Here is a 24,232-nt window from a genome sequence, read left to right as displayed (position 1 = left end):
GAAAGCTGGCCAGGGCACAGGCTGCTGTAGTGCTGGCTAATTAGCCAGGAGTGAGCAGGGCTGTAAGAGGGAAAGCAAATCCTGGCAAGGAAAGGCCTCTGGAGAGTGAAGTGGCAGGGGAGGGTGAGTTCCAGCGCTTGGAGAGGGAGGGAAGAGGCTGGGGAAGCCACAATGAAGGGAAAGGAAGGAGAGTGGGAGCCAGCCCGACGTCACGGGGCAGGGGGAAGGTTTGGAGGAGGCTGCAGGGCTGAGGGGCCAGCAGGGAAGGGGGAGTCAGAGCTGGGGAGTGAGTGCAGGAGCTGGGGAGGGCCAGCAGGCAGCTGGGGTGTGCAGCCCCAGAGCTGCCCCCAGCCCCTGCTCCCATTGTGCAGCCCAGACCCAGCTCCCTTGGGTTGTGTTGCAGTGACACTGCAAGGGCTCTGCCATTCAGTGTTCCATCCTCCCTGTGCAAGAGAAGTTGATGTTCCTTTCCCACCAGCACCCCAGTTCCTCTGGCTTTATGTCCAGCAGCCTGAGGGCCACTGGGCGAGGCCAATGGGGGTGTTTTGGAGCAGGGAAGCAGGGAGCAGAGCGAGCTTTGCTGGTCACAGTGGTCTCCTGGCTCTTGGGCTTCCCTGTTCCCTGCTGCTGCTGCAGTGAAGGGGAGGATTCCCCTGCCATGAGCTGAGGAGCTCTGAGGAGGAGGCAGCCGGTGACACGGTGGGGGAGGAGAGGAGGAGGCTGCAGCGTGCTGGGGAGCACGGCAGCGGCTCCTGGCACTGCCCACAGCCACCCTCAGCCTGGGCAGCAGGGACAGACAGGCCAGGGAGAGCTCACAAGCTGCAGAGCCTGGAGAGTCACAGGGGCTGGTCCTTGGGGAGAGCTGCTGGTGGTGGGAGGGAGGAGCTGCCAGGGGCTCTGGTGCTCTGAGGGCCTGGGGAGGGAGGTTTGGTGGGAGGCTGTGGGTGTGCTCCTGTGCTGAGCCAGAGGGAAGGGAGCTCCCCTGCAGGAATCACTCTGCTGTCTGTGAATGAACAAAGAGACAGAAGCAGCCCAATGAGGCAGCTGTGTGCTGGGGATGGGGGGACAGGGCTCAGCCCCAGCACTGTGAGCTCACACCAGTGTGTGCTGGGAGATGTGGCTGGAGCAGCCCTCGCTTTGCCACCGTGATCAGCTGCTTGCCCTGACCATGGGCCTGGGTGGCACCAGCCTCTGTGAGTGAAGCCAGTTCCCAGAGCTGGGGAGAACTGGCTTTGCCCTGGCAGAGTGGGCAGACACAGGGGCTCTGCAGCCCACACCAGCACCATCCCTCCCAAAAAGGTTTAGGTTGGACATAGGGAAGAAGTGTTGTTCCACGAGGGTGCTGAGGCACTGGCACAGGGTGCCCAGAGAGCAGAGACGTGTCTGAGCACGTTGGTGCTTTTGCCTGGGGCTTTATTTTGCAGCTGCTGCTTTGGGTAGCAAATAGCACCTTGCAGAGCCCTCTCTTGCAGCTGGAGCTCAGCATGGTGGGACTTCTTCAGGTCATTTTTTTGCCACTGGTGCTACAAAAGCAAGTGTCCTTTGCAGCTGGAGGTAACACTTGCTCTTTGTCATGCAAATCTGCAGCTCTAAAAATAAGCTCTGCACAGTTCCCTGGCTGCCTTTCTGCACAAACCATTGTCCAAATGGGTCACTGTCTGTCACCTGCATCACCCTGGGCTTGGGCTGAAGGACTTTCCTGCTCCTGTGTACCCAGGCCCCAGCAGATCCTGCTTCTCCAGCACCTTCCATCTGCCCCGTGGCCAGGGCCCCTCCTTGGTGCAGACTCTGCAGCTTGGACTCATCCTCAACAGCTGAAACGTGGCATTTGGGGTACATTTGCTTTTGGAGAGAGCCATGGTGTATCCTGGGGCAAGGAACTGCTGGGCCCATGGTGGGTCATGCAGAAGGGGGATGCACTGGGGGACCTGTGGCTCCTTCCCCATGGCAGCCCTCTGCCCCTGCCCAAGGGGACTGGTCCCCTCTGAGTGCCCAGACAAGCTGTGGATGCCCCATCCCTGGAAGTGCTCAAGGGCAGGTTGGATGGGGCTGTGAGCAACCTGATGGAGTGGGACATGTCCCTGCCCAGGGCAGGGGGTTGGACTGGATGACCTTTGAAGGTCCTTTCCAACCCAGCCCATCCTGTGGCTCCTGATTGTGACTAAAGCAAGAGACAAAAGGCCAGTTAATATAGCAGAGACTTGCAATTGTTTGTGACCCCTGATCCAGCCTAGGGCCTGTTTCTCAGACCTGGAGGACAGCTCTGCCTCTGCAGTGTGCAGTGCCCCAGGCAGAGCCTGCAGTGCTGCTCCTGTGAAGCAGATCTTGCTGCCATGTACATTTGCTGTGCCCATAGAGGAGAGCCTCAGTCACCTTCTTGTCCCCAGAGCTGAAGGGGAATGGGGTGCAAGATGAAAAGCAGGAGGCTTTGGTGCAGGATGAATTCCAGGCCCTGCACTCTCACTGCATCCCTTTGTAACTCCTGCTTTGGGGGTTTAACTTGCCATTGACTTTTGTCTCTGCTCATCCATGGGGAAGGGGAGAGTGTTTTCCCACCCTGTCCCAGTGGCACAGAAAGTGGAGCTGAGAGTCTCCGGGAGCCAAAAGCCCTGAGCCAGCACCAGCCTGAAGGACACTCTGCTCTTGGTTTGATGTGCCTGGAGAAGAGCTGAAGCCTCTCAGTTGTTTTGGTGTGTTGATGACAGAGAATAATGCAGAAAGGACAGAAATATGTGGGAAACAACCTTGGCTTGGCTTCTGAGGGTTTGAGAAGTCAAGTGATGCAGCTTGTGACACTGAAATTGGGCTGTTCCCTCAGGAACCCAGGTTGGCAGTGCTCAGAATAGATCCTGCAGGATCCAGTCTCCCTGAGGTGATCGATGGGGAAGTTTTCCAAGAGCTGAGTAACGTGGTGCCTGTGCCATTAGTGTTGATTTCCAATCAGTCTCCAGGTGCCCTGTGGGCAGCAGGAGCTCAGGAGGCAGCACAGCATCGATCTTTGAAAGAAAGAGAGAGGGAGTGAGCTGGGTGATTATTGACTGATGAACCCAACCTTGCTTCTGGGCAGAGGAATGAGAGGGTTTGAGGTGGAATTCGATGGAGAGAGTTAAAGGAGGAGGGTGAGACAATTAGTGTGGCTTGGTGGTGTAAAAATAGACCTGAGCAGTTGTAGTTGGTACCTGTGCCTGCTGGGTGCCTGCTGGCTTGGCTCTGCTCCCTGGCACTGCTGTCCTGGGCCCTGCACCCATCCTGCACCCAGGGAGCTGCAGGAGGGGAGTGGATGGCAAAGGGATGAGGGGCTCCTGCAGCACAGCTTGTGATGGCATTTAGTGCCATCCTGGAGGTAAAGGGGGATGGGTGAGAGGCTTGGAGCAGAGGACTGGGCACTGGGAAGGGAACAGGAGCAGTTTGCATGTCAGTCAGCCGATGGCTGCTGGAGAGCTGGGTGCCCCAAGACGTGCAGGTGATGCTGTAAACAGCCAGGGCTGGAGGTGTCTGACACAGTCCCATTGGCAGCTGGGGCAGCAGCCATCCAAAGCTGTTTGGTGACCCAAATCTTCTTGTCTTCATTGAGTGCCCCTTGTGAAGGCAGCTCTGGTTGGGCCAGGATGAGTCCTCAGGACCCCTGACTGCAGCCCTCCCTCCCTCCCCCAGGCTGTGCTGGTACTGGGCACTGCCCTGACCCAGGGGCAGCACCCTGCACTTGCCCTGTTTGAGTTTCAGGAGGTTCACACTCCTCCACCCTGTCCAGGTCCCTCGGGATGCCAGCCCTACATGGCAGCTCTGGCCACCAGCTCCTTGGGTTTGTCCCCTTCCCTGTTGCATGGGGAGTGGTGCTTTTGGGGAGTCAGGGGGCTGTGAGGAAGGAGAGCACGAGGGAATTGCTTTTTCCCTCTTTCCCAAGCAGCTGAGGCTGTGCTGGAGCTGAGCAGAGTTCCCAGCCTGGGCTGGATGTTTGCCCTCTGACAGGCTGGTGCCCTGTGTGCTGTTGGCAGAGGGAGCACTGCTGTGCAGGAGGAAGAGCTGCCACCCCTGCCAGCACCTCTGTGCTGCCTGAGGTCCCTTCCAGGGCAGGTCCTGGGGCTTCTCAGGCTCCACTCTGGACCAAAAGCCAGATGAGCAGATGTGCCAGTGGCAGCAGGAGGGGAGCAGCCGTCCTGGGTGCCCGTGGGGAGCTTGGCCTGGCCCCCTGAACATCCCATGCTGCCCCTTCCCCTGCTCTGCTCACAGGGCTGCAGCAGGACTGGTGGTGATGTTGTGGCGCTTCAGCTTCCTGTTGCTGGCTGTTTCTCCAGGGAATGGTTCAACAGAGGGAGTGAGTCACTGGAACAGACGCCGTGGATGTGAAAATAATTGTCTGGGAAGGCTGCGGCTGCCAGGTCGCCCAGCGATGCTCACGCGGCCCGTGACTCAAAGCCAGCCTGGAGGAGTGGTTGCTCCTTGCTGCTCAGTTGGGAATGTTTGGAGTTATTGCAATTGTTTCATAGGTGGATATGGGTGGGAAGAGACCTCAGAGGTTCCTGGTTCAGCACCCTCCAGCTGATCTGTTAGGTCAGGCCTTCAGCCAGCCACATGCTGGATGTCTTTTGAGGATGGACGTCCCAGAGGCTCTCTGGGTCTGGTGTGTGACTGCCTTCATGGTGACTGTGACTGCTTTCATGTGACATTGTGACTGCTTTCATGTGACATTGTGACTGCTTTGATGGTGACATTGTTTTCCTCACTATCTAGTTTGAATTGTGCCTGTCTCTGCTTGGTCCATCACTGCCTGTCCCAGCCCTGTGCACCTCCAGGCTTCAGCAAGCAGCTGAAGGTCACCTCCAAGGGCCATGAGATCACTTGGCTTGAGCTTCTCTCCAGCCTCCACCTGGGCACTTGTAGGCAGCAGTAGGAGCCCCCCTCACATTCTCTTTGCCAGGTGAACAAGCCCAGCCCCCAGCCTGTCCCCTGCCACTGCTGGGCCTTTGCTCCCCCATGAGCTGTTCTCAGCCCACCCAGGGGCAGGTTGTTACTCAGCACAGGCTGGTTTGTTCCTTTGTTAGCTCCAAGTTCTTGCAAGAGTGGGGGAGGAGGGGAAATGCATAATTAGTCAAAGTGCAGCTGCCCCCTCCTTTCCCTCCTGGCTGCTGCTTTTCTAGCAGACCCCTAATTGCAGCACTTCCCTGAGAGGCCACTGTGCTGGTGTGCTCAGAGTGCCTGGAGTGAGGGAATTCACAGGCAAGGTCCTTGTCTCCCCTTCCCAAGAGAGGTGAAGCTCTGAGCTCTAAGTCAGACGTGCACAGCCGTGGGTAGGATGTGACCTTCCCCAGCACATCCCCATCAGCATGAGTCTCTAGTGATGCCTGTGAGTGGCAGCTGGGAGTGTGCAGCAGCAGAGCTGCCACAGCCATGGGAGTGACTCAGTTAATGTGCCTAGAGTCTGTTCAACAGAGTTTGATTTAATTAAGTCTGGATGTGATCAGAGTCAGGAGGGAGCATCAGGGTGGGAGCAGGGCTGAGAAATCCTGCTTGAATGGCAGGTGGTTTGTACTTTCCTTACTGCCTGGATCTTGGGACGTTGCTGTGTGCTGCTCCCAGTGCTGAGGGCTGCTGTGGGTCAGGGCAGCCCAGGGCTGGGGTCTCAGGGGAGGGGAGCAGAGGGGGAGCATCCCCTCCCTCAATCTGGCGGTGCTGCAGCCCAGGAGACACTTGGCTTTGTGGGCTGCAATTCACATTGCTGGCTCATGTCCCATCTGTCACCCACCAGAATGCCCCAGTCCTTCCCTGCAGGGCTGACCAGGGAGCTTTGCTGTGAGCTGGGTTTGCTGAGCAGGGCTTGTGGCTTGGAGATGCTGCTGCAATGCAGACGAAAGTCCTACAAGACAGGAGCGCTCAGAGGTGTTGCAGTGATTGTTCTGTCAGTGGTGGTGAGCTCAGAGCTGATTCACACCTGCATGTGCACAGGAGGGAGGGCAGGTAGCCCTGTGCAGATCCCACTGGCCAGGCAGGGCTCAGAACTTCCCCAGCTGGTTTCACAGACTCAGAGTCCCGGCGTGGTGGGGTTGAAAGGACCCTGCAGAGCTGCCCCAGCCCCAGCCCCTGCTAAAGCAGGTTCCCCTGGCCCAGGGGGCACAGGAGCACGTCCATGCTGTGGGGCTGGGCAGCAGGGTTCAGCAGTGTCTTCAACACACCCATGTTGACCATTTTTCCTTCTCCCCAGAAACCAAGGAGGAGCTGGAGGAGCTGATGTCTGACATCAAGAAGACGGCGAACAAAGTGCGCTCCAAGCTAAAGAGTGAGTGTGAGCCCGAGTGGGAGCCTGGAGCGCTGCAGGACAGCCTCTGGCTCCTGACTCCTCCCTCCAGAACTGACCCACTGCAGCTGTATGTACCTGGAGCAACAGATGATTGGTCCTTGTGCTTTGTCCCAAGTGGCCTCCTGGGCAGCACAGTGAAAGGAAACAGTCAGGATCGATCAGAAACACCATCTGCTGCCAAGGACCTGGCTTAGGACAGGCAGAGGCTGCTTGGAGTCAGCCGAACTGAAGGGGTGCCACCAGCTCCCACCTGGTGATCCCCATGGAGACATGTGTCTCTGCACACTCTGCTAATGGGACATTTCCTCCAGGCTCTTGTGTGAGTTTCTGGGTGAGCACATCTGGAGGTGCCCTCGAGGAGCAGATGAACCTTGGCTCTGTGCCCTGCAGCCCATGGCCCCTCTCTGCCCAGACCCCTCTGGGACACAGGGCACTGCTCCTCCCTGCTCTGAGGTCTTTGGGCAGGTGAGGAGTTCAGCATGAAAGGGCAGAGCCCAGCTCTGCTGCAGAGGCTGCTCAGTGAGATGAGGTGAGCTCTCACCAGCCTGCTGGGTCTCCCCAAGGCCAGGCAGCTGCCAGCCTGACTATTTATAGGGTCCCTGGAGAAGCCTTGAGCTTTGGTATTTTGCAGAGACATTTTAGCTCTGGATTTCCCCCTCCTGCCAGCAGGGGAAGAGCAGCACTCCATGTTGCTTGAATACCAGAAAGTGCAGACACCAGTGTAGGTCATCACATCAGTTCTGTGGTGAAGCCCTTGCTGCCAGCCTGGGGCTGATGGGCTGCCCTCCCCACACTGAGGCTCAGGCAGTGGCCAGGTACTGAAGGCTTACTGGTAGTGAAATGGGGCTTTAGTGCCAGTCCAGCAGTGGCCTGGAGAAAAGGAGGCTGAGGGGAGACAGCAGCACTCTCTGACACTCCCTGACAGGAGGCTGCAGTGAGCTGGGGAGAGGTCTGTGCTCCCCAGTAACAAGTAAGAGGAAACAGCCTCAGGTTGCCCCAGGGGAGGTTGAGGCTGGAGCTGAGGCAGAACTGTTTCCCTGAGAGGGGTGTCAGCCCTGTGCCAGGCTGCCCAGGGAGCTGGGGCAGTGCCCAGCCCTGGAGGGATCCCAGAGCTGAGGTGCTGAGGGCTGTGGGTCAGTGCTGGGCTGGGCAGGGTGAGGGGAGGGCTGGGACTCTCCAAGCCAAATGATTGTGTGACTGGAGGATTCAGTGATTCCAGGCTGAATTGCAGGCAGGACTCAGGAGCTGGGGACTGCTCAGATGCCATCTGCCATCAGTGCCAGATGCTCCTCAGTTTGCAGCCTTCAGTGTTTTACAGACCCTTTGCCAGACAATCTCTTTCCCTCTCTAAACTACATAAAGTCATCTGTGTCCTTCTGCCCTGACCAGGTATTGAGCAGAGTATTGAACAAGAGGAAGGACTGAACAGATCATCTGCTGACCTGAGGATAAGGAAAACTCAGGTGAGTGTCTGCCCTGTGGCATCAGGAAGGGCAGGATGGGAAGTGGCTGGAGGCCCTTGAGGGATCTCAGGAGGTGATGGGAGAAGAGAGCTCTGCTTGGCTTTGGGGCTGTTGAGTTCTGCTTTGCAAATATTGGGCAAAGCAACTCAGCACATTTCCAAACAGATAAGGAAAAGCCACTCTGAAAGGCCTGTGGCCAACAGCCCAATGTCTGAGTGGAGAGCAGTGAGGAATGGCTCCTCAGGGTCACTGCTGGGACTGCTGCTGCTTAACATCTTTGCCAAGGGCATAGACAGTGGATGGAGGGCACCTCAGCAACCCTGAGCTGTGTGGTGTGGGTGATATGCTGCAGGGAAGGGCCTGGACAGGCTGGAGGGGTGGCCCAATGCAAACCTCCTGAGGTTCAAGTGCAAGGTCCTGCACAGCTGGGGGATGTGTTGGGTTGAGAGCAGCACTAAGGAGAAGGAATTGGGGCTACTGGTGGATGAAGAACTGAGTATGAGCTGGCAGTGGGTGCTTGCAGTCCAGAAACCCAGCTGGATCTTGGGTTGCATCAAGAGAATGGTGAGCAGCAGGTCAAGGGAGAGGACTCTGCCCCTCTGCTCTGCCCTGAGGAGACCCCCCAGAGCACTGCCTCCAGCTCTGCAGTGTCCAGCATAAGGACATGGACCTGCTGAAGTGAGTCCAGAGAGGCCATGAAGATGATCTAAGGGCTAGAGCCCTGCTCCTCTGGAGACAGACTGAGAGAGTTGGGGCTGTTCAGCCTGGGGAAGAGAAGGCTCCAGGGAGACCTTAGAGCAGCCTCCAGGCCCTAAAGAGGCCAACAAGAAACATGGGGAGGGTCTGTCTGCAACAGCAGGTAGTGATAGGACAAGAGGTGTTACACACTCACACAGCTTGGTAAGAATCCTCCCTTCTCTAAATGCTCTGCAGTGAAGCCAGAGGGGTTGTGGCACTGAGAGCTTCTCTCTTTTCAGTCTGGGAAACTGCTCTGCTCTCCTGTGCTGCAGTTGCTGAAATCAATAGAGTGCTGATGTGAACTGATCACCTTTGCAGGGGCAGCTCCCAGCTGCAGCCCAGCAGGGCTCCTCCTCCTGTGGGACCTGAAGGTCCTCTGGGCACCAGAGCTGGGGAAGGGGCTGGAGCACAAGGGGGCTGGGGAGGGGCTGAGGGATGGGGGTGTTGAGCCTGGAGAAGAGGAGGCTGAGGGGAGACAGCAGCACTCTCTGACAGGAGGCTGCAGGGAGCTGGGGGTCAGGCTCTGCTCCTGAGTGACAGGACAAGAGGAAACAGGCTCAGGTTGCCCCAGGGGAGGCTGAGATTGGAGCTGAGGCAGAACTGTTTCCCTGAGAGGGGTGTCAGCCCCTGTGCCAGGCTGCCCAGGGAGCTGGGGCAGTGCCCAGCCCTGGAGGGATCCCAGAGCTGAGGTGCTGAGGGCTGTGGGTCAGTGCTGGGCTGGGCAGGGTGAGGGGAGGGCTGGGACTGCAGCAGCTTAGAGGGCTTTAACAACCCAGATGAGTGAGTGAGTGACTGTGCCCTGCCCTGCCTGTGTCCTGCAGCACTCCACCCTGTCCCGCAAGTTCGTGGAGGTGATGTCGGAGTACAACGCCACGCAGACCGACTACCGGGAGCGCTGCAAGGGCCGCATCCAGCGGCAGCTGGAGATCAGTGAGTCGGCCCAGAGGGGATGCAGCAGGGCTGTCCTGCCCCAGGAGCTCCTGGTGAAACCCAGAGAGCTGTGCATGTGACTGGGGGTGCAGCTGGGACCCAGCTCCAGCGGCAGACAGAGCTGAGCCTGGACCTGGTGTTTGGGTGCCGCGGCAGCAGAGTGCAGAGAGCACGGGCAGGGAGGTGTCTGTCTTGTTTGCAGCTGATTGGGGACTGCAAGAAGCTGGTGGGAATTCCTGCCTCTCCTCTGGGGGCTTTTCCTTGTGGGTGAACTGAGGTGAGAGGTCTTCAGGTGGGGATGCTGCTGCTGCCGGTGGCTCCTCCACTGCAGGAGCAGCTCAAGCCTCAGTGCCTGTCCCAGGCATCTCCCTGCACCCGGGATCTAGATGGCTTTGAGCAGCAGCAGTGGTGTCTTCTGGCTGAAGGTGGGCCCCAGGTGATGCCTCTGAGGCTGTCACCACCCTGGCACCAAGATCTTGCATCACCCAGAGCCCGTTGCTTAGGAGAGCTCTGGTGCTGCCTGTGCACAAAGCCTCTGCTGCAGGTTCCTCTGGGCAGCTGGTGATGCTGGAGTCAGAACGTGGTCAGCTCCCAGCAGAGGAGAACCGTGGCACCACTGAGCCAGGGGAAGAGGCAGGCAAGGGAGAAGTCAGGGCTTGCAGAGATGAAGAGAGATTTTTGGCAGATGACCTGATTGTCAGAGAGGTGTCAGGGCCTTTGTGCTCAGAGTGCAAAAGTCTGAATCCTCACCCAGGTTTTTGGGGGTTTCTCTCACCAACAAGTGGATGTTTTCCTTCCTTTTCCCAGCTCAGCATGGATGGATAACAGGGTGAGAGATCTGTGTCAGTGTGGGGTCCCTGATGGTTGCCTGTGGGAATGTCCTTGGGCTGCAGATGCCTGGGAACAGGAGATTTCTGTGGAGGTCTAGGAGGAGGCTGTTAGGACTGGTCTTTATGATGTGTTAGTTGTTGTGATGAAGGCTCTTCAGAGGGCCCTGGCCAGGCTGGAGCCGTGGGCTGAGGTTTACAGGGCTGTGGCTTTCCAGTGGTGTTTCAGGGCTGGGCTTTTCCCCAGGCCCCTCTCCCTTTGCAGGCCACTTCCACTGCCTCAGTCTCCTCATCCCAGTCTGTGGCAGTGATGATGTGGGCAACAGACCAGCCGAGTCTCCAGCAAACACTTTCATCTGCTTTGATTGCTGTTGAGGAGCACTGGCAGCCTTTCCAAAGCAGTGCAGCTCTGGGGAGTCCTCTGGGGTCCTGCAGGCTGCTTATGTGGATTTGGCAAGAGCTGTGTGGATGGTGTGGGCGAGATGCAGCCTCCAGGCCTCACTTAAAGCTCTTCCTGCCCAGCTGTGGCCTCAGGCCAAGCCTGCAGTGGCTGCCTGCTTGGGAATCCATGTCTTTGCTTTCCTCCTTCACCTTGCTGAAGCTTTTACCAGCCCCATGCTCTGCAATGGGGAATAGGGCAGCCAGGAGGGGGTGAGAGGGTTGTCAGACACTGGCACAGGCTGGCTTGACCCTGGACATTCTTAAAAAGAGGTGGCAGAGCTGGTACAGAGCTGGGCTGGGGGATGCAGCCCCTCGAGCTGTGCCCGTGCTCCTGAGGCCAGAAGCTTTGCTCCCCACTGCTTCCCATGGAGCCCCTGGAGCTCTGTGGTAGGGCTGTGGGACCTGTGGCTGGGTCTGGGGTCTCGGGGCTCACCCATGTTGTGTCACTTACAGCTGGCAGGACCACCACCAGCGAGGAGCTGGAGGACATGCTGGAGAGCGGCAACCCAGCCATCTTCTCCTCTGGGGTAAGCACCAGCACGGGCTGAGGCTGAGCCTGACCCCTCACCCCAGGGCTTGGCCGGGGGATGCGCTGCCACAGGGGCCTTGGGGCGGGAGTGATGAGCAGGGTCTGTGCAGGAGGTGGGACCCGGGCGCTGGATCTGGCCCGAGGATGCTGCCCGAGCAGTGGAGTGTCTGCTGCAAACTGCCTGGCTGAGGGTGCTCCAGGGCTCCTGCTCTTCCCTCTCTCAGTGCCCCTCATCCTGGCACCCGAGGAGCTGAGCACAGCGCTCAGTGACCCTGTGTTCTGGCAGATCATCATGGACTCAAACATCACCAAGCAAGCGCTGAATGAGATTGAGACGAGACACAGCGAGATCATCAAACTGGAGAACAGCATCCGGGAGCTGCACGACATGTTCATGGACATGGCCATGCTGGTGGAGAGCCAGGTAGGGAGCTGCTGCAGCCGGGGCCTGGCTCCTCTGGAGCTCAGAGGCTGGTGGCCGTGCCGAGGTGCCCTGCCGGGGCGGGTGCTGAGGGGAGAACCCACATCAGGGGCTGACACAGCCGCCGCCGGGGCCAGGCTGAGCCCCCGGGGCCGGAGCCCCCCGTCCTGCGGCCCAGAGACGGGGCTTTGCGCGTGCCCGGGGCGGGAGGGTCGGCGCCGGGCTCTGAGGAGGGCAGCAGGGGGCTGCCACGCAGGCAGGTCGCCGCCTCCTCCCCGGGGCGCTGCCAGCCCGGCCGTGGCACCGGGCGGGCGCCGCCGTGTCCCTGCTCACGCCCGTTCTTTGCCGCCATGCTGCCGCGGCCTGAGGAGACGTCAGTGGCAGGTAAAGCCCCCCACACCCCGTGCTGCATGCGCTGCGCTGCTCTGCATGGCTGCACCCCGCATGGCTGCAGCTCCCGCCTGCTGCTGGCGCCAGACGCGGCCGGGTGGGCCAGGGCAGCCCCGTGGCACCGCCCTGCCCACGGGCCTCCAGCCGGCCTCTGTGCCACTGATCCCCACCCGCTGGCTCCGTCTCTCGGCCCGTTCTCCATCTGACCACTCGCTCTGGCCACTCACCCAGCCACACGGCCCGAGCTGCTCTCTGGGCGTGCTGTGGGAGACCGTGGCCGTGTCTTAGGGGACAGACGTGAGGCGTTGGCACTTCCCTGCCCCGCTGCAAGGGCTGCACACCCAGCACCCTGCAGTGCCCCCTGGGCTGGGAGGCAGCAGGAGCAGGGGGGTGCTGGCAGCTGCCTGCTCTGCCCCAGGCATGGCACCAGAGGGAAGGAGAAACAGCAGCTCTAGGCAGGGCAGGGAGCAGCGGGGGGTTTGGTGGGGGTCAGTGCCTGGTGTTGCTCCCAGCCCTGCAAGGCTGCTCCTCGCTCTGCTCTCCAGCATTGAGAATGAGCATTTTAGAGCTGCTGACCACCACCTCCAGCTCTGCAGCCGCAGTTCTGCCTGAGCCACGCCGGAGGGCACAGGGCTTCCAGCTGCCCAGCCCTGCCAGCCCTGCTGGTCCCACGAACCCTCAGAGTCTGGCTCCAGTTGCTGCACGAGCTCTCTGCTCCCCCGCGCAGCCAGGAGGGGGTTGAAAGAGCTGGACAGGACAAGAGCTGTGCCCATGCCCTCGTGCCCACAGGACTCACCCTTGCATGTGCATGGCTTCCGAGTGTGCCACGGTGGTCACGGCTGCACGTGCATGGCTCTGTGAGCACCCCTCGCTCCCCCACGCCTCTGGCTGCAGCAGCGTGCGGCGTGCTGCCCGTGTGGACCTTGTCGTGGCTTTGGTGTCACCTGAGAGATCACACAGGGTGACCAGCAGGCCAGCACTGGCCTGGGGAGCCTCCCTGCCCCTCCCAGAGCTCCCGGCCCTCGGGCACAGAGCCCGTGGGCCCGTGTCGCTGCGCAGGGCGCCGCGGGGCAGCCGCTGCCCCAGTGGCCGACGCTCGCTCTGTCCCCCGCAGGGTGACGGCCGCGGGGCGCCGGGGAGCGGCACACACCAAGGAGCTGGTGCCTGTGCGGGCACCTGGGCTCTGTCCCCGCTCTGCAGGGCGAGATGATCGACCGCATCGAGTACAACGTGGAGCACTCGGTGGACTACGTGGAACGCGCCGTGTCTGACACCAAGAAGGCGGTGAAGTACCAGAGCAAAGCCAGGAGGGTGAGTCCCGGCACTGCCAGGGCCTGTCCTGCCCAGCCCCACGCTGCTGCCGCCCCTGTGTGCCCGCACAGAGCAGTGGGCGCCGTGGCTCAGCACCGTGGGGCTGCCAGGGCTGGATGTGTGCGGCGAGGGCTGGGGCAGAGCTCCTGGCACTGGCTGTGTGAGCGCTGTGGGGCAGGGGGGCTGCCTGGGGGGAGGAAGGGGGGGCAGGGTGGATCCTGTGGGATCCTCAGCCACATCCCTTGCCAAAAGTAAAAAGGATAAGAAAGGCTCCTTGGGCACTGGGGCAGCTGCCTGGCCCCAGCGCCACGCCTGGGCCTGGATCAGCTCCGGGACACACAGCCCCCCAGCTCACCTCTGCCAGCCCAGGGCTGAAGGAGGAGCAGGGGGTGCCCACCCCTGCCCCAGGGTTACCAAAAGCCCCTCTGGCTCCCAAGGAGCTGCTCAAGGGCCGACAGGAATTGGGCAGCTCACAGTCCCGTCCCCCCCACACTGATGGGCCCCTCTCCCCTCTCTCTGCCCCCTGAGCAGAAGAAGATCATGATCATCATCTGCTGCGTGATCCTGGGCATCGTCATTGCCTCCACCTTCGGCGGCATCTTCGGCTGAGGCCGCTGCCGGGACTGAGCGTGGGGGAGGAGCCTCGGGCCGGGCGCCGCAGCCCCGCAGCGTTTCAGTTCGTGATGCATGGTTGTTTGTGACATGGCTGTGTGTGGTGCGTCTGCGTGGAGGGAGCGCCGGCCCCGGGCACAGGCAGGCTGCCAGGGGGCTGTGACGGGTGCCAGGGGGACCCTGGGAGGGGGAACCCGAGCTCTCATCGCTGCTCCGGCCTCGGCTGGCTGCCAGGGCTGCGCTGGGTTGCCCTCGGGTGCTGCTGCTCACCCTGCGCTGGGCCGGGGAGGGACTGCTGAAGGGTGCTGGGGGGCCTGGGGAGCACAGTGCCCAGCCACCCTCCCCCAGCTTCCCCAGCACCTCCAGCCACAGCTCTCGTGTCTCTCGGCCCTGTCTGTGCTTGTGAACCCCTTTGCTCCCGGGGCCCTTCCCCAGGGCCGCCTCTGCCCTGCCCATGGGGCTCCATCCCTGGCTCTGCCTCCCCGGGCAAGCCCCTGCTCTGAGGGGGGTGCCAGGGGCTGGATGTGCTGCTGATGGAGGTGGGTGCCAGGCAGAGCCATGTGGGCTGAGGAGCTGCTGCTGGGGCGTGGGGATGGGCCACAGCAGACCCTGGTGCAGCACAGGTACTGCAATACCAGCGTGTTTCACTGGCCACTCGCCCTGCACCAAGGCCTCAGGGTTCTGTTCTCAGCCCTGGCACACGATGGCCCTGGCTCCTGCTGCTCCCAGGCCTGAGCTTTGGCTGTTGGGGCTCAGGGCTTGTGTGGGGACTGGAGGCAGCTGGGCCTACTCCTCTCATGGTCCCAGGAGCAGCCCTTGTTGCATCCACCTCCCTGTGAGCGAGGAGCAGCAGCAGCCTTCCTCCTCTGTGCCACCCCCTCAGCAGGGCAGTGCCCAGCTGCCCCTGGCACCTGTCTGTGCCCCTGCCACCTCCTCCTGGCACCTGCCTGTGTCCCTGCCACCTCCTCCTGGCCCCATGCCCTTCTGCCTGCTCCCCCTGGGCTGCCCAGCAGCGCTGGTGCTTGGTGAGTGCTGCAGGAGCACCGTGCTGCCTCGTGCCCCTGCCGTGCCCCCTGCAGGGGTGCAGCCCCTGTGGGTTGGCCTGAGCCTGCTGGCCCCGTGTTCCCACTGCCCTCAGCATTCCTCTGGAGACTCCAGGGCTCCAGCCAGCCCTTGCACATGCCAAAGCACCACAGAGGAGTCCAGAGCAGGGTGGGCACCTGGGCCCCGGCTCACAGCCCCACGCAGGTGCTGCAGTGGCAGGGCAGGGCGGTCCCACCCTGGCTGTGCAGGAGGAAGGGCCGTGGGTGCTGGCTTCCCCAGCTGCAGCCCAGGCTCAGCCGTCCCCCAGCCCCACCACAGCCCCTGCTCGTGGTCAGGAAGCGTGTCCAGCCCAGTGCCCGTCCTGCTCAGCCCAAAGCCCCGCTGCCTGCAGCCCAGCTCCGGGCTCAGGCTCTGGGGGCTGTCTGAGGCCCAGGGAAGGGAGCTGGAGGCGATGCCCGAGCTCTGCCTCAGCTGCTGCCGCCACAGCGAGCGCAGGGCCCCTCCTCTGGGAAGCAATAACGCTGCTGGCGGGGCTGCTCCAGGCTGGGCCAAGCCCCCAGCAGTGCCCACTGCCCCCAGCAGTGCCCACTGCCCCAGGCAGCTCCGGGCTTTTCTTCCAAGCAGCAGCTTTTGTGGCACAAGCTGCCAGGACACGAGTGCTGCGGGGCCGAGAACAGCACTGGGAGGGGACAAGGGGCCAGACGGTGGCACTCGCTCCTTCGCTGGCGGTAGCAGCAGGGCTGGCAGCCCCTGGCCGGTGCCGCTGGCACTGGGGTGCTGTGGGCAGCGGTGGGGGTGGCAGGGGGGTTGCTGCCCCCAGCCTGGCTGCCAGGGCAGGGTGTTCTGGTGCAATAATTCCCCCCCTGTGCTCCGGGAAGCCCCGCTGGGTTCCTTTGGCCCCGCCCCTCGTTGCATGTACAGACCAAATCACCGACTGCGTGGTTGTGCTTTGGGGAGACCTTTCACTTTTTCTTTCCAGCCCCCCCCAGCCCCCCCAGGCTCCTGCCCTCTGGGGTTCCCCCGGGCAGAGGGGGCCCTGCAGTGCTGCAGGAGCAGCGTGGGGCACACACAGCTGCACTCCAACTGGGGAGTGGGCTTGGGGTTTGTTTTTGTAATCAATGTACTTGAAGGCTTTCCCAGCCCCCCTCCCCCCGTGGAGTTGTACTGTTGCTGTACTGTGAGCTAAGTGTCCTTGTTTTCTATGTGGATCTTGACCCTGGCTTGCTCTGTCTCACTGGGCTGGATGACACTGTATGTTGCCTCTTCTCTCCTTCACCCTTTCCCTCCCTGCTAGCCTCCCCTTCTCCTCCCAAAGCTTTGGGTGCAAAAACAGCTTCCCATTTTGTGGAATTTTTATGTAGAATAAACATTTGTAACTGTAAAGCTGTGGCTGGCACCTGTGTGTCTGAGGGGCAGGGAGGAGGTGGTGGGCAGCAAGGGCAGGCAGCCCCAGCAGCCCTGACGCACAGGGGCTGGGCCTGAGGCCAGGTGCCCACGGGAGCAGTTGCCACAGGGATCCCACTTCTGCCAGGAGGAGGATTCGCCCTCGTGGGCCACACTCTTCCCTCCTGTGCTGAGGGGCAGAGGGGAGGCTGGCAGGGTGCTGCACTCCCACCTCAGCACTCCCCTGCACCGAGGCAGGACACACAGCAGCCACACTTGTGAGTGGCTGACTGTTTAGTGAGGAGGCTGGAAGGAAGGCTCTGGCTCACCTGGAGCTCCAGATGGCTCGCTGCAGGCTCAGGAAGAGACGAGCAATGGCACTGCAGACACCAAGTGGGCAGAGCACCGTCTGCCACTCCACCAGGAAAATAGAACTGGAAGCTTTGCAGTTGGCTGTTGGGCAGCCAGTTTATACCTTCAAGAGTCACAATGACACGTCCCAGCAAGTCCCAGGCCCGGGGTGCCCGTCTGTGCCATCCCCAGGAGGCACCAACACACCATCTTCCACTCCAGCAGCTGCAGAGCCCTTCAGAAGCGAGGGCGGCGCTTGCGGCCCGTGTACTTGGTGTCCGCCCGCACCTCCCTGGGGAGACAAGCAGAGAGCAGCTGAGCACAGGGCCTGGCAGGGGCTGAGCAGCACAGGCTCGTGGCTGGACTCTGAAGGGGTGACAGAGCAGCACAGGCAGCCCCAGCTGAGGCAGGACCCAGAGAACTCACTTGCCCTGTCGCCGTCTCCGCTCCTTCTTCTCCAGGATCCAGTCCCGGCTTTTCTTCACGGACTTGCCCTTGGTGTTTCTGAACCGTGTCCTGCAGCACACAGACGGCAGCTGGAGAGGAGCCCAGGGGCAGGGGCACACTGCTCTGCTCTGGAGAATTGCCACCCAGAACAGGGCCTGCCCTCTGCCTCAGCAAAGCAGCTCCCCTGCACTGGGGAGGAGGCAGCTTCCAGGGGCTGCGGCAGCCCAGCCCTCCCCTGCGCCAGACCTGACACACAGCAGCTTGGGGACCTTGGGGATCAAGCACAACCACCTTCCCCTTGCCTATTCCCAGCAGGCTTCTCAGTAAGTTGCCCTCCAAGCCCAAGTACCCCCTGGACTAAGTGAGCAGAGAAGGGCGGTGTAAGAGGCAGGAAAACATGGCAGCCACGAGCTCCTGGCAGCCACGACGACTTCCCTCTGGGTTTTGTTGTCTGTCTCTCCCACTGGCTGCAAGAGGGGCTCCTCCCTGCACCACTACCATGGGAGGAGACTTGGCCAGCTGGAGAAACCCCCTCCAAGCCACAGCTAAGCAGAGCTAAGCAATGTGACAGCAGAAGAAAGGCAAGAGCAGGCTTCAGGCCCAGCAGCCTGTGCCCCCAACAGAAAACACCAGCACTGTGAACTGCCCCCATCACCACTGCAGAGCACCAAGCTGGAGAGACAAGTGCCAGACACAAAGGGCAACTCAACCTGAAAGGCCAGCTGCAGCTTCTGGAAAAGCACCACCAGCAGCCCCAAGATGCCACAGCAAAGCCCTCCAAACTAACCCCTTCTGTTCTCTGTGCCAAGAGGCCTCCTGCTCCTCAGTTAGCAAAACCCAACCATTAGACTTCCCCCTTCCCTTGCTTGGGGAGAACTTGCAGCTTCCCCTGACACGATACCTCTCATTGGTGAACTTTGCCTGGTGTAGCTCTTCATCAGCACCCTCAGTACCAAGGCCCTGAAAAGCAAAATGGGGAAGTTTTGCTCTCCCCTGGAGCAGACAAAGCCAACAGCCACCCCACCTACACTGAGAGGCACCCAGGCCTCTGCAAGGGGAGAGAATGGAGCAGGAGCAAACTGTGCTTCCAGAAACCAGATCCTGGGGAGAGCTTGGTGAGACTGACAGCAACCAAGTGACACTGGCACAGACAGAGCTGCCTGGCTCCCACGCTCACCCACAGCCCTTCCACACCACCCAGCAGCCAGGAAGGCAACTCCTCTGCTCACAGAGCTCCTCACCTTTGGCAACGGGCCAGATGTCCCAACAAAGAGACACAGGAAGAACCTGCAAAGAAGAACAAGGAGCATGGAGCTGGGATTCAGCATGCCAGTCCCAGTCCCAAGCAAGACAGATTTGACTCTCATATAAACAAGAGGTAACCTCTGTCCAGGACTGTGTCATGGGAGACAGAACAGCTTGGAATAAAACCAGTCCCTGCTGAACCCAGGCACACACAGCCCCAGCACTCACTTCTTGGCTTTGGCGCTGTTGGGGTAATCTACCACCATCCCTCCAGTAAAACCAGCTCTCATGGCTTGGGCTGTGATGAGCTCCAGCTGGGAAAAGAAGCAGAAACACAATGCATTCAGAACCCCAAAGAGCACAGGACTTCTCTGCCTGGTGCTGCCCCTACCCCTGCCCTAGAGGTACCTGTTCTGAGTTCTCAGGGTACAGCTGCAGGACAGCTCTGGATCCTCGTGCCTGTGGCAGAGAAAAGTCAGTGACAAATGTGTGTCAGTGCAAGCAGCAGCCCCTGCAGAGAGGGCAGGAGGTGGGAGATGGGTGCTCCAGCCAGCCCTGTGTTTCACAGCAACACTCACTTAACGTACCAAATTAAGCACTTCTCTCAGTGCCCTGCACCAGGAAGGATGCAGAGCAGGCAGAGGCCTGGCTGGGACAGCACAACACTTACCAAAGCAGTGTAAAGGGTTGAGAAGAAGCGATACAGGCGCTTTGGGGGGCTGTGGGATTTCTTATCAGCATTGCAAAGCCACTGCACAGCGGAAATACTGCAAGACAACAAGATCCCCCCAGGACACTGAGGCAGCAATCCTTGCACAGAGCCTCCCCTTCCCTCTGAGCTCACTTCAGCACTGTGTGCAGCTTCAGGGGAATGATTTCATTCTCTCCATGTGGCTTTGCCTCCAGTTTTGCAGTTAACACAAACCCCTCTGGAGGCTCAGCAGCTGCTAAGGACAGCCAGGCTCATCTGTTAGGAACCATACGTGGGCCATGTGTGCCCAGGCTGGGCACTTATGTGCAGTGTCAAGAGCCCACCTGTGTACACAAACTCACCTGATGCAGCCGTCAAACATGCCCGGCCTGAAGGGAATGCCGTGACCCACATCTGCAAGGAGAAGGTCTCCTTCCACCTCCCTCTCCACAGCCACGTCTGCAAAGCAGCAGCATGTGTCAGGTAACCAGCTCACCCCTTTGGGGACCCCCTCAGAGGTGAGGGCAGGGGGGCAGGGCCGGCTCACCCAGCATGGCAGAGCTGATGTCCATGCCAATCCAGTAGTGCCCCTCATCAGAGATGTAATCCCCACTCAGCCCAGAGCCACAGCTGGAGGGAGGAAGGGGCAAAAGCACATGGATCGTGGGTCTTGGCCACACCAGCCAGCTGCAGCCCATATCAGAGATGCTGGTGCTGGGAGGCCTGGATGATCCCCATCCCCAGGCACCCGTCTGGCCCCAGTGGCACCGCGGCCAAAGCCCCGGCTGTGCCGTGAGCCACAGCACAGGGCAGGGCCCCACTCACCCCACATCCAGGAGGAGACAGGGCCCCACTCACCCCACATCCAGGAGGAGGCAGGGCTCCACTCACCCCACATCCAAGAGGAGACAGGGCTCCACTCACCCCACATCCAGGAGGAGACAGGGCTCCACTCACCCCACATCCAGGAGGAGGCAGGGCTCCACTCACCCCACATCCAGGAGGAGGCAGGGCTCCACTCACCCCACATCCAGGAGGAGACAGGGCCCCACTCATCCCACATCCAGGAGGAGACAGGGCTCCACTCACCCCACATCCAGGAGGAGGCAGGGCCGGTCCTCGGGCAGTCCCAGCAGCTCCACAGCTCGCTCCGACATCTGCGACTGGATCTCCACCACCCGGGAGCTGCAGGGCATGGCCAGGGCATGGGAACCCGCCTCACAATAGCACCCTCACCACGGCACCCTCACCCTCACCACGGCACCCTCCCCCTCACCATGGCACCCCCACGCTCACCACGGGACCCTCACCCTCATGCTCCCACCTCGTGCCAGGACCATCACCCTCCAGCCTCCCCCATCCCCTCACCACGGGCCTCAGGCTCCCGCGGCCCAGCCAGGGCCCCTCCGCAGCAGCCCCACGGCGGGGTGCTCCCCCCGGCCTCTCGCCAGACCCCCTCCCGCCCCCCGGCCGCCTGACGAGCCTCCCCGTCGCGTCCGTCCCTGCCCGCCCGCGCGGTCCCGCAGCCGATCCCCCCCGGCCGTACTTCTGCGTGTACTTCCTCGCCTCGGCCTCATCGTAGAACTGCAGGGGGAGAGAGGCGCGGGCGGTGAGCGGCGGAGCGCGGCGCGGGCTGGCTCCCGGGCGCCGCCGTTCCGCCCCTCCGCGCTCACCAGCTCGGGCGGGCCGCGGTGCTCGGGCCGGCGGCCGCTGCCCGCCATGCTGCCGCGCTGACGTCACGGGCCGCGCCGGACATGGCGGCGGGCGGGCGCTGAGGCGGCGCCGGGGCGCGATGGAGCCCGCGGCGCTCGGCCGGCTCCGGCGCCCGCCGCTCCCGCTGCTGCTACCGTGCCGCCGCGGCCAGACGGGCGGCGGAGCTCCGCGTGTGCGCCGCGACCTGTACGAGCTGCTGGGGGTGCCGGCCACGGCGACGGCGGCGCAGATCAAGACGGCGTATTACGAGCAGTCGTTCCGTTACCACCCCGACCGCAACGCCGGCAGCGCCGCCGCCGCCGCACGCTTCGCCGCCGTCAGCGAGGCCTACCGGGTGCTGGGCAGCGCCGCGCTCCGCCGCAAGTACGACCGGGGTCTGCTGAGCCCCGAGGAGCTCCGCGACGCCCCGCAGCCCTCGGGCCGCCCGCCCGCCGCCGCCGCGTCCCCGCCGCCGCCGCGGGCCGCCCCCGCCGCCCGGCCCGGAGCCGCCGGGCCGCCCTTCGACTTCGACGCCTTCTACCGGACGCACTACGGGGAGCAGCTGGAGCGGGAGCGGGCGCTGCGGGCGCGGCGGGAGGAGCTGCGGCTGCGGCGGGAGGAGGCGGCGGCGCAGGGGCACCTGCAGCGCTTGGCCGACGTCTCCGGCCTGCTCCTCATCTTCCTGGGGTTCGCCCTTATCTACAGCGTCAAGTGACGGCGGGACGGGGCGGCTGCGGCGGGACGGGGCGGCTGCGGCCCGGGGGTGTCCCCTGCGCACGCAGGTACCGAGTGCGGGGCGCACGCTGCCGCGTTTCCCCTCTGCGACCTTCAGGCACCACGCTTGGGCTCTGCTCCTCGGGTTGAGACGTGTCCCTGCTGCCGGTGTCACCTTCAGACACAGCGTGCGAGCTCTGTGCCAGGGGCTGCGGCCCGAGCCCGCTGCCAGCCCAGCCTCGGGCACAAAGCGCAGCTGGCGGGCACAGAACCCGCCTGGTGACGTGACCTCTGCGAGTGCCTCCTGCAGACAGCGTGTGCCCGGTGGATACCACCCGTGGGCTCAGCTGCCCGGGCTGCAGGGTGCCCCTGCTGCCAGCGTGACCTTGTGGTCATGATGCAGGGGCTCCACGGGCTGCCACGTGCCCCCCTCTGCCAATGCACACAGTGCCCGACAGGTAAATGCAGCTCCTGGACTCTGCTCTGTGGCCTGTGCTGTGTCCCCTCCCTTGGGGCTGCTGTTTGACCTTAGCCATGTGCCTGTTCTAAGCCACAGCAGAGATTAAAGGGCTGTCAGCAGCGTTGATGTGCTGTGTGTGTTTGTTGAGAGCCTTCTCTCTGCTGCTGAGTTACAGTTCTCTGTGAATTTCTGTTAATTCCAGACCTGCCACGTGGTGTTGCTACATCCTGGGGGTTGTTTGAGAATGTTGGTCTCCAGCTGCATCATTGGTCTGTCCCTGTGCAGGGTTTGTCTCACAGGAGTCTTGGCTTCATCAGCCTGGAAGAATGGAGGCCGGGCCTGTGGCAGCTCACGTGCTGGGCAGCGTGAGAGGTTGTCTGGAGCTGCTGCCCAAAGCACTTGTGTGTTCAGAGCAGCCTCTCCTGTCTAGGGCTTGCCAGGAACTTTGCACAAGACCATCCCACGCAGGCCTTGGTGCCTGGCGGTGGAACACTTCTGAGCACCCAGTGGCATTGCTTCTGTTTTACATGTATCTGAGCATCATTTGCACATTTAAGAAGTGTTTTAAGAACTAAAGACTGTGTCTTTCAGAGCTGCTGGCTCTCCTGGAGTGAGGGTTTCACCTGTGCTGTGCTGCTGCTTCATGGAGTGAGGGAAGCTTCGTGGTATTGAACTCTTAAAGTGTGCCAAAGACCTCATCTGCATTGCTACATCTGCAGAGGGACTGGGGACTCCTGGCAGAGAACAGACTAAGCATGAGCAGCAGTGTGCCCTCATGGGCAAGAAGTCAATGGCATCCTGGGGGGCACGAGGAAGAGTGTGGGCAGCAGGGTGAGGGAGGTTCTGCTCTGCCCTGCTGAGGCCTCATCTGGAGTCCTGTGTCCAGTTCTGGGCTCCCCAGCTCCAGAGAGACAGGGAAGTGCTGCAGAGAGGCCAGTGCAGAGCTGCCCAGATGCTGAGGGGGCTACAACATGTGTGAGGAGGAAAGGCTGCAGCCCTGGGGCTGCTCAGCCTGGAGGAGACTGAGGAGGGACTTCATTAACACTTGTAATTACCTAAAGGGTGGGTGTCAGGAGGATGTGGTGACACTTTCCTTCTGCAGTGTCCTGCAATGAGATGAGGATTAATGGGCACAAGCTGGAACACAAGAAGTTCCACTTAAACACAAGGAAACGTTTCTCTGCTGGCACCCAGAGTGAGCTGGTCCCTGTGCCTTTCAGTGTGTGCTCTGGGCACCTCATGTTGCTGGTTCTTCCTCAGGTCTCCCTGGTGTATCTTCAACATTAAAGATATCCAGCCATGAACTGATGACAAATGCCACATCTTTCTCGTTAGCTTGGGTGGTAAATAGTCCTTGTGCTTGCTGGGAGAGTAGGGGCCAGGCTGGTGTCACACAGTGACTGCAGCAGGGTGAGGAAGAGCGTGGGGAGGGGGTGTCTGTTTGTGAGGCTGTGTTGGGAAGGGGGGGCCCTGTGCCTGCAGTCAGTGGGGAGTGAGCAGGATGGAGGTCAGTGTGGTGGGGACTGTGCTCTGTGCTCCCTGCAGTGTGCAGCAGGGGGTGTTGGGTGTTGCTCAGAGGAAGGGCAGCATGGCATGCAGGGTGCACAGGGATGCTTTGGGCCAGCAGCTCTGTCTCTGTTGGGGTGGTACCATATTTGCTTTGCCCTGGTCAGGCCTGAACGCTCCTGTGCTCCAGGAGCTTGGGCACAGAGTGCCTGGAGCTGCTCCAAATGCACAGAGTGGCTGCCAGCTCCCTGCACACCAGGATTCTACCCTTTGGTCTTGTGTCAATACTGTCCTCAGGTTCTTGCCTGTCCTTCCTTGTTCTGTTGGAGAGGTGCCAGGAGCAACTGGATTTCTTGCAGCTTCCCTTTAACCAGGTGAGCAGAGTCCTGGGCCAGGGCTGACTGCTTGGAGCACTACAGCATGCCTGCCTTTGTACTGAGTGATGCACCCTGGACCTGCTGGATGATGGCTCTTTGCTCTCTTATGCCAGCTCTGTCACTGAGAGGAACTGCCTAAGGGTGAGCTGCTGATGGGGGTCTCAGCTCTCACCCTGTGCCCACACCTCCAGGCCTGTCCAGCTCCATCTGCACCTTCACCCCACATTCTCAGCCTGGAATTACAAACAGGCATCACACCATGGCACTGCAGGAGGCAAGCAAAACTAAAACTAAGTAGTTAATGGTTACTTGAGTATTTAGATGCTGTCACAAACTAAGTAGAACAATGAAAAGCTCCAGGCAAA

General features: G+C 61.2%; 3 protein-coding genes across 6 annotated transcripts in view; 2 read left to right on the top strand and 1 right to left on the bottom strand.

Moving 5' to 3' along the window:
* The window catches only part of STX1A (syntaxin 1A), a 37,067-nt gene extending 21,987 nt beyond the window's left edge, over nt 1-15,080 (top strand). The window contains exons 4-10 of one of the 2 annotated variants that reach the window (XM_062012110.1): nt 6,200-6,274; nt 7,685-7,758; nt 9,318-9,426; nt 11,148-11,221; nt 11,510-11,647; nt 13,235-13,345; nt 13,877-15,080. In XM_062012110.1, coding sequence (XP_061868094.1) covers nt 6,200-6,274; nt 7,685-7,758; nt 9,318-9,426; nt 11,148-11,221; nt 11,510-11,647; nt 13,235-13,345; nt 13,877-13,954 — 659 coding nt within the window. In that variant the 3' untranslated portion in view covers nt 13,955-15,080. Of the gene's footprint in view, nt 1-6,199; nt 6,275-7,684; nt 7,759-9,317; nt 9,427-11,147; nt 11,222-11,509; nt 11,648-13,148; nt 13,346-13,876 lie in introns of those variants that run through there. The other variant, XM_062012111.1, reaches the window with a different exon arrangement.
* Nucleotides 15,081-16,823: 1,743 nt separating this feature from the next.
* On the bottom strand, nt 16,824-20,872 carry BUD23 (BUD23 rRNA methyltransferase and ribosome maturation factor). The gene is made up of 12 exons (XM_062012112.1): nt 20,792-20,872; nt 20,665-20,702; nt 20,208-20,303; nt 19,666-19,748; nt 19,481-19,577; nt 19,098-19,194; nt 18,836-18,886; nt 18,656-18,741; nt 18,424-18,469; nt 18,084-18,142; nt 17,162-17,251; nt 16,824-17,027 (listed from the first exon to the last, which is right to left on the bottom strand). Exons 1-12 carry the CDS (start codon nt 20,837-20,839, stop codon nt 16,973-16,975), a joined length of 846 nt encoding a protein of 281 aa, XP_061868096.1. The 5' UTR covers nt 20,840-20,872; the 3' UTR covers nt 16,824-16,972.
* A 7-nt stretch (nt 20,873-20,879) lies between these two features.
* Nucleotides 20,880-23,288, top strand: DNAJC30 (DnaJ heat shock protein family (Hsp40) member C30). Of its 3 annotated transcripts, none has more exons than XM_062012114.1 (2): nt 20,880-21,982; nt 22,576-23,288. In XM_062012114.1, exon 1 carries the CDS (start codon nt 20,911-20,913, stop codon nt 21,523-21,525), a length of 615 nt encoding a protein of 204 aa, XP_061868098.1. In that variant the 5' UTR covers nt 20,880-20,910; the 3' UTR covers nt 21,526-21,982; nt 22,576-23,288. The 3 variants fall into 3 exon arrangements, with proteins under 3 accessions (XP_061868098.1, XP_061868099.1, XP_061868097.1); XM_062012115.1 differs by lacking the exon at nt 22,576-23,288 and adding an exon at nt 22,270-22,568; XM_062012113.1 differs by lacking the exon at nt 22,576-23,288 and adding an exon at nt 22,187-22,263.
* Nucleotides 23,289-24,232: the final 944 nt, after the last annotated feature.

This window comes from Colius striatus, chromosome 20 (genome assembly GCF_028858725.1).
Source record: "Colius striatus isolate bColStr4 chromosome 20, bColStr4.1.hap1, whole genome shotgun sequence".
NCBI lineage: Eukaryota > Metazoa > Chordata > Aves > Coliiformes > Coliidae > Colius > Colius striatus.
This window is presented reverse-complemented; position numbering and strand designations above follow the sequence as displayed.